The following is an 8,518-nucleotide window of genomic DNA, read 5'->3' as shown; positions in this document are numbered from 1 at the left end:
TATATATATAATAATAATATTCTTTCTTTTTTTAGATACATTACCCATTTGGCATCAGTATTTATGAACAATCACTTTATTGGTTGATGGATACAAGCGGTCAACTGCAAAGTTGTAAACTGTATGGTAAAAAATCATGTGAAACAATAAATATAGGCAAAAACAATGTTCACAAACAGTTTGCCATTCTACATATTTCCAAACAACCTGTTGGTTGGTATAATATAATGTTTAAATATTCTAGCTATCTTAAAATTTTATCATGTATAATCTTGATAGAGTAAGTAAAATTAAATTATATTCGGTAGATAAAAATCCTTGCGATGAAAAGTATTGCGACTACATGTGCGTTTTGAAGAAGGAAAATGCAACATGTATTTGTTCAGATGGCAAATCGATAGAATCCAATAGTATTTGCACAATAAATATGAATAATGGACGGATATTTAAAAATCCAATGAGAAATGCACGGTACACAAGTGGTGCTTATAGCCTAATAATAATTGTATTACTAGTTATTGTTCTGTTATTATGCGTTTATTACTACTATCAGAAAAACAGATTAAAATTAAAACCGATAAACAATCTTAGGTACGTTCCAAATTTATTTTAATGTTGAATTAGGATTTAAATAGGAATTGATTGTTAAAAGAGTAATATAAAATATTATTTTTATATAAAAATTGTATCGTGATTATTATTAGCAGCAGCATTTATTTCCATAATCCGTCATACGATCGAAGCGACGAGGTTGAGGTAACACTCAGCTCAATAGTTGCAGGCTTATCTCCTGGACAGCACGAATACGTTAATCCTATCGATAATAAATTCGTAAATCTAAAGGTAAGTAGCAATTTTACACTTAAATGTACGACATTATTTTTTACGATTATACGTGTAATTACATTTATTGAATTATAATACTTACGCCTTCTCTAAATTTTTGTACAATCACATGAAATATACGTACGATTGCATGAAATAACTGTTTATTATGATTAAAGATAATTTACACTATTATCTAGATGTAGATAGGTTATTATAGACTTAAATATTTCATATTTTTTTATAGGATGCAATGGAAAATAGTGAAAATAGACAAAGGTCAGATTCATATTCGAAAGAAAGAGATGTTGAAGAGACAGAGAAACAAAATTCGTTATTTGTACAATCGAAATAATTTAAAGTTATAATAAAATTAGTATATCTAAATTATAACATTTTATAGAGCTGTATTTTATGTTTGACCATTTAACAATGTCAAATAATATGTAGGCTAGGAAATGTTCATGTTTGAAACAAAAATTATATAATACATATATCGTAACTCATTTAATTTCATATAATAATTGAGTATATCTAAACTACTGATTTATGTACATGTGTACATACGTATTGAGAAATATCTTAAGAGTTAATGTGTTAAAAACTGTTGAAATTATTAGTTAAGAAAATTATTTATATGACGTTTAGAATTTCGTAATTATTTATATTTTTAGTTTATTGTTATAAATATCAACTATTGAATATTTGCATTTATAAGCACATTTACCAACAACGATTTACATTATATTATAGTACATTAGGTAATACATAGATAATTCAAGTATAAGAATATACATAATGTTAATATAAATATTGATGTTAAATAATAGTATGTACAAATTTTTTATAATTTGTGTTTGTGTATAAAAATTACAATCGTGTATTTGTACACATAGAAAAATATGTAATGCAAGTAATAATTATGCTCTTATTTTAATTATTTCAAAAGTTTATCACCACAAATTTATTTATCTACCAATCTACAAATCTATCTATTTACAATTATTCCCATAGACCTCCTGATATTCTTACTTTTCAAGAGCGATGCAATGATATTCTCTCTCGCATGCAAAATAGCCGATCAGAAAATCGAATCCCCATTTAAAATTATTGAGAGATTGCACCCTTTCCTTCATCATTTTCTCATCACATCTCATGCTATTACTAAGCTCTAAGCTGTCTACTGCTCATCCTCTTATTTCCGATTTCGTCTCCTTTAACCTCGCAATTTTCCTCAGTTCCCACTCCTTCGTTTTCCTTTACTCTCCCATTCCTCACCATCTTCATTTCTCCTTTCTCTTCTTTTTCTGTACTCTGTCCTTTTTTCTTTCGCCTTATGTTACAATAATATATATGACAATACATTTTCTTAAAAAAAGAAATGCTTTCATGAAAATACATATTTTTGTTCAAATTATCTGTCCCGTGATATCGCTCCATTGACTTTTTTAATCAATACTTCTTAAATACTTTTTGAGATAAACTATGGAGCTTTCTCTTCTCTACGATATCGTCCGCAAGGAACAAGAAGTATGAAAAAACTTCTTTATTTCCACTGCCGCAACAAAATGGTATCTGCTTTTCTCAATATTGTTGACAGTTTAAGCAATTTTTAAGCATATGAAGCACATTGACAATTATCTACAAGCAACTTAATATTTGGGTGAATCGAATGTAATAATTTAGTATTACAAATACTACGAAACATTTGTTTAACAGATCTAAAGATAGAATTGTATTAAACGACTAAAAAAAAATGCTTCACAACTAGACTATTGTCAGCGCTTGTATTGTTAATGCGTGTATTGTCAGCAACAATTTTTTAATGTCTTGATAATTTCAATGTAATAAAAAAAAACTTGAAACAAACATATTTGGAAGTCAATGTTTCAGAATCGTTTCAAATGGCATCAAAAATGTGTTTTTTTTTATTTTAAGGTACAAGAAATAAATCTTACACATAAAAATTTCTATTTACTGTAGTGACTACATTTCTTTTTTTTTATATAATTTGAGTACGTAATAATATTCTCTCTCTCTCTCTCTCTCTCTCTCTCTCTCTCTCTGCTGCCTTAAAATAAATATAAATGTGTTATATTTTAACAAAATGTAATATATTTATAATTAAATGTAACTGTTATTGATCAAACCGTTGACATTTCATGTGATGTTGTATGGACTCATAAAAAATTAACATCGTAAAACATGACACTCAAGTTTTAATCGTTTTACATGTGTGTATATTTCTTTAGAATCAATTTATAAATTTCAATTTTAATTACAAAAGATTTTCTAATGCTTTTAATTACTAATATATTTGAAAGAAATACATCAAAAAATATCTAAAAAATGTGCTTGATTTTCGTTTATGCTATCCTTATTTATGTAGATACGATATATTTTATATTATATGATATATATTAATATTATTGTATTATAAGAGAGTTTTATACGATATCGCTGTTAATTATGTATATTTTTAATTAAACTCTTTTTAAGTTTCTAATTAAAAGATTTTGAATGCTATTTGTAGAATTTATTATTTTAATAATTTAATATTTCAAATATACAGTGGGAAATTTATGTTAAATTTAACACATTTCACGTGCCCCAAACGGTTCACTCATAAAAAAATTTTAGTGTTAATTTAATACAAGATGCATAGATTATTAGAAAGTATAATATAATATTAAAAATAGAAGGTAACACAATATCAAAAATAATATATAAATAGTTATCTAATCTAAGAAATTTATTAGTAAATTAGTTTTAACAATTTATACAAAAACTTTCTTTTTTTCCATTCTTCTCAATAATCTCAATTAGTCATCTCTTAAAATCCATCCAGATCATACATTAAGGTGCCATTTCATACAACTAATAAGGTTTTTACTCATACTCTATCAATTTTTATATACAGTGAAGTTACGTTTAAAATTCGATATTGTTCAACTAATAGCGAAACTTTTCTGAAATATAATACATGTCATGTCATAATTACGGAATATACCTTCTAAGATTAATTTTGGGAACAAAGCAAAGGAAAAATCATGTTTGCTGCGACTTTTGAAAATGGGTGTTATCCAGTACTTTCTTTTTTAATAATTGTATATTAGCACTGGCAACGGCGTCGCCTCTGAATCTGTTGCAACTATAGCTGTTACTATACGGGTATATTCTTTTACATACTCGATGTATTCTTATTTTCGTAATCCATTTTTATTAAAATGAATTAAAAGCAAGCGAAAATAAACGAGTATCTTCGTTAATTTAAAGCCAGCAAAGATACGCTCCATGAAAAGGAAGCAGGAGAAAAGCTTTTGAACGCTGTTTTAATTGCGGTGAAATGAGAATATTAAAGAAACTTCTTTAATCTCATTCTTTAATATTATTCTTGATATGAGACATATAATTTTTAACGCCGAATTCTAATGGTCAGAAAAGTTGTCATGACAAAGACACTCTCGATAGTTTGCCATTACTTTCGAAAGGTGATGAGCAAATAAAACTTGGGTGGATTTGAACCTGGATTTTTGGCACAGAAAGCCATATCGTTCTCTATGCCACGATCGCTACGATTGCTTTCTTTCAAACATACGTATCATGGATACATATATACATACATGCATATATATAACAGAAATATTAAACTTTCTCTGTACAGTTTTTACAGTTTTGCATTGCAATATAAATTGTTATCTTACAATCAATAAAAATGGAATTTTTTAAAAATATTGTTATTATTATTATTAAAATGCCTTAATGTTAATTCAATTATGATAAAAATCTAATATTTAAAAATTAGAAAATGTAAATACAACATCATTATATAAATGATTGTTGATACTAAAGATTTATGTGATTCCCGGTAATTCATATTCGATATATCTACATACACATATACAATAAAGAAACATTTATAATAAACATAATATAGTGTATATTCTCTCTCCCTCTCCCTCTCTCTCTCTCACACCCTCCCACCCACCCACCCCCCCACACACACACACACACACAAATTGTATGACTACCTATTTAATTAAAACTATTTTAGAGATGTATAATTTTAGCTAATTAAATAGGGACTATCAAGGGCACCAACACCTGCAACTATTCCGCCTTCATCCTCGCTCGATAATTTAGTTCTTAGAATATGTCCAACTTCTTTATTTAACATTATCTCATTGCTATCCCTAGAAATATTATACAAATATTATTAATGTCATTTATTTATTAACAAAGAATATAATAATCAAAATGCAAGTCATTCCATGTGTACTTACCCTACTATTACGCCATATATGCCAAGTTCTGTTATAACATCTGATGGATCAATGTCATCCTCTGAAGATGATTCTTCAGCGGCACGTACAAAATAATTTTTCTGTAAAGGAGGACAAAGGCGATCCATGAGAATCCATGCCGTTCTTTCTTGCGATTCCTTCATGGAACTTAACAACGTTTTTATATTTTCATTATATATGTTATTCCCTCCTCCTTCCCTTTGTGGTTTGAGAACAAACTTGTATGGTTCGTTTATACCCATTTCTATTGCTTTTTCTCCATCATCATTCTATTATTACAATAAATATATTATTTTGGATTTGAATTGCTAGAAGTTATTCATATAATTGTTAATTATATAAGCATTATGATGAAATAACGAATAGATTGCTTACAAAATCTAATGTATATAGACCAGTAAATATTTCTTGCACTCTAGCAACAGGTGCATCATCTTTTAGAAATTTTTTCAATACAGTAGATTGAGCTAAAGATTGTTGTACCTAAAAAGATAATTCTCAAAATCGAAATATTTTACAAACCTTAATTACAGCGAATATATGTTACAAGATTTATTTTATTTGTAATAAGTATGATAAAAATTAAATGTTTACGTTTTTTGTTAATTATTCCAATATTTCATACAGCTTTTGTACAGATAACAAAAAAAATTTGATTTATTGTATATCTTGTTTAGACAAATAAAAATTAAAATGATTTACATACTTTTTTAGTACCTGCTAAATGATATTGTACTGATGGACACTTTATTGCACGAGAACACTCTATTAACAATCTCATGTCCCATTCCTTTTCTGTAGGGTAAGCTTCAAGTTCGTAACCTGAACGATAGTAAACAACAGCCACTTCCATATTTGAACTAAAACAATTCAAGTAATTCAATATTTCAACATTTTAAATGTCTGTATTCTTTATTTAGTATTTATTTCTATATTTGCAAAGACTTGAAAAAAATTCTCTTTTAAAATATTTTGTATAAATTTTAATATAATTTATAACATAATTGTAATTAAAATTTGAACTTACACAATTAATTCTTTATTTGGTCCCAATTTCACTCCCTCCGATACTAAATTTGTTAAACTTTTTCTAATAATCTTAATTTTAGGACATAATTGACGAATTTGAAATTCATGAAACCTTTGATCGCTTATATTATAAGTTATATCTTCAACAATAAATAATATAACAGCCCTAAAACAATTTGTTTATTGGTCTTATTTATAAAATGTAACAACCAGAATATAATCTGCTCTATCACTCAACTTACTCTGAATTATTATACAATTCCCATGCGAATATTAATCCTTTGCAAAATCCAATAAGTGCATTATTTTCTGGAATCTTATGAATAGCAATAATCAATATTAATAAACTGTAAAATATTTTCAAAATATTATAGCATCAAAAACAATAGAACTATTCCCTTAGCTGAACTTCTTGCACTACTGTTCATCTTCCTCCCTTTTTTTCACATTGGAGTGAACAAGAGAAAAATGAACTCTGCAAGAAATCCAATTAAAAAGAACAGATTTACTAAAGAATTTTAGCATGTTACAAAAACCAAACATATAAATAACTGTATCTTAAAAAATTATAATAATGATAATATGAACAATTAATTTACTTGGCACGCTTTCTTCCTATATCCCAATTCTTCTAATATATACCTGTAAAATAAATGTTTTTATTAAAAACATTTAAATAAAAGACTTTTTAAATATTAATAATATTTCTTCTTAATAAAGTTTTTCACACTGAACTTACTTATGATATTCGGATGTAATTGTAGCCAAGGCCGCAAAGCTAGCTGCTATTGTATTTATTTCTACTTGCTTTATCTTACAGTCATCGTGTAATAAATAATCTGATCTCAACAGTCCAAGACTTATACTCTATATAACAGAAAAATCTTTTGTATTTGTGCACAATGATCAACTGCATCGGATCTTTTATTGATGTTAATAATATTAACCTTATTATTTAATATCACATACCTGGCTAAAACCTTTTTCATATACTGTCTCATATATGTGGAATAGCTTTGCTGTAAATGGATCAGCTTGGATTGTGCTAAATCAAATAATATAACTCTACAATAAGAAAAATTCCATTATGATTATAGTTTTTTTAGTAACAGTACCTTTTTAAGCTGCTTGTAAGAAATTCCTTATCATGAGCAACTTTATGAATAAGTTCGTTTAATATAGTTTGTACATTTTTTACAGTTAAAAAGGGTTTTTCGGGAAAGCTCGATGGTAACAATGTAACAGGTAGTAGTTGTACTTGGTCCTTATTAAAATTTGTCTTGGACCGCATGGATATCCCTAAGTAACATAAGATCTTATCACATAAATCTGTCTAAATGCATCATCTGAATTATTGCAATTATTTTATATTTGCATCATATCCTTGAATTCTTTATGCTTAAAATATAAAATAGCCATCATGTTTGCCTTTATGACTTGCAAGTTTTATCAGGAATGTGAGCAAGTGTATAAATATAATCATACATTTGATTATCAGCAATTTATTTCTTATCAGTAAAAAAACATAATTACCATGCATAAGCGCCCAGTCCTTCGCTTTATCTACGCTTTCTTTCAGCTTCTCCTTCGAGAGAGGAAGCTCGATACAGGGTTCTAATTGACAGGTGCTCATGATGAATCCAAAATCAAATTAGACAACAATTAAGTCAATCAACACTATCTAAAGAACCTCGACAAACGACAGCGGCCATATGGCCAGCTGTTGATAATCAGCAGCTGATTCCGTTTTTTCGTAAGATCATCAGATCACGTGCCGTGTAAGACAGATGGGAACTGGGAATCAAAGCTCCGCACACTAGCGAATCAACGTCCATTTTAATAATCAGGTACTACGTCTATTTCGCGACACTGCCGATAAAATCGTAACGTTAAAAGTAAATATGGTGTATGTCCGTACTAAAAGAGCTCGCCAGTTTCAATTAGCGCGGATAGAGATAATTAATATTTTTAATGGAATTCATCTATTGACGTGCACAATGCACTATGTAGCCGATTGTAGCCATGGATATTTCCGGCGGTTAATGCATACACAGGGGACTATATAAAAGAATAGGACAATATAATTTATATTAAATTTATTTAATATTATAATTAATATATGTATAAGTATACTTTTATCAATTTTTTTCGAATGTATCATTTATTTTTATAAATTGTTATATGTATATACTGTAGATTTGTATATATATTTTATTATCATTAGATATTATTATTATATTGCAAAATGTTATTTAAAATTATATGTTTCATTATTAAAGACAAAGTACTGTTAAACTTTCTCATACAAATATTTATAAAATATTTACAAAATATTTATAAATATTTATAAGATTTATTTT

At 27.4% G+C, this 8,518-nt stretch overlaps 2 protein-coding genes across 2 annotated transcripts in view; one reads left to right on the top strand and one right to left on the bottom strand.

Moving 5' to 3' along the window:
- The window catches only part of LOC108754828 (vitellogenin receptor), a 13,097-nt gene extending 11,917 nt beyond the window's left edge, over positions 1 to 1,180 (top strand). Inside the window, exons 28-31 of the mRNA XM_018497451.1 lie at positions 36 to 213; positions 309 to 591; positions 705 to 843; positions 1,073 to 1,180. Coding sequence (XP_018352953.1) covers positions 36 to 213; positions 309 to 591; positions 705 to 843; positions 1,073 to 1,180 — 708 coding nt within the window. The remainder of the gene's footprint in view (positions 1 to 35; positions 214 to 308; positions 592 to 704; positions 844 to 1,072) is intronic.
- Positions 1,181 to 2,875: 1,695 nt separating this feature from the next.
- LOC108754835 (glutathione synthetase-like) lies at positions 2,876 to 7,898 on the bottom strand. Its single transcript, XM_018497458.1, has 12 exons — positions 7,692 to 7,898; positions 7,274 to 7,457; positions 7,128 to 7,203; positions 6,898 to 7,025; positions 6,758 to 6,800; positions 6,401 to 6,474; positions 6,157 to 6,324; positions 5,836 to 5,989; positions 5,505 to 5,612; positions 5,109 to 5,398; positions 4,842 to 5,018; positions 2,876 to 2,889 (listed from the first exon to the last, which is right to left on the bottom strand). Exons 1-11 carry the CDS (start codon positions 7,789 to 7,791, stop codon positions 4,892 to 4,894), a joined length of 1,452 nt encoding a protein of 483 aa, XP_018352960.1. The 5' UTR covers positions 7,792 to 7,898; the 3' UTR covers positions 2,876 to 2,889; positions 4,842 to 4,891.
- Between the last annotated feature and the right edge of the window lie 620 nt (positions 7,899 to 8,518).

The sequence above is a fragment of the Trachymyrmex septentrionalis genome, unplaced genomic scaffold (genome assembly GCF_001594115.1).
Source record: "Trachymyrmex septentrionalis isolate Tsep2-gDNA-1 unplaced genomic scaffold, Tsep1.0 scaffold81, whole genome shotgun sequence".
Lineage (NCBI taxonomy): Eukaryota > Metazoa > Arthropoda > Insecta > Hymenoptera > Formicidae > Trachymyrmex > Trachymyrmex septentrionalis.
This window is presented reverse-complemented; position numbering and strand designations above follow the sequence as displayed.

What these genes read in the sequence shown, in the direction of transcription:
- LOC108754835 (XM_018497458.1), bottom strand. Translation starts at nt 7,791, where the DNA reads ATGAGCACCTGTCAATTAGAACCCTGTATCGAGCTTCCTCTCTCGAAG. An exon ending in GGACTGGGCGCTTATGCATG is followed by an intron (nt 7,458 to 7,691) that starts GTAATTATGTTT and finishes TATGTTACTTAG; the next exon opens with GGATATCCATGCGGTCCAAG. An exon ending in ATGAAAAAGGTTTTAGCCAG is followed by an intron (nt 7,026 to 7,127) that starts GTATGTGATATT and finishes TCTGTTATATAG; the next exon opens with AGTATAAGTCTTGGACTGTT.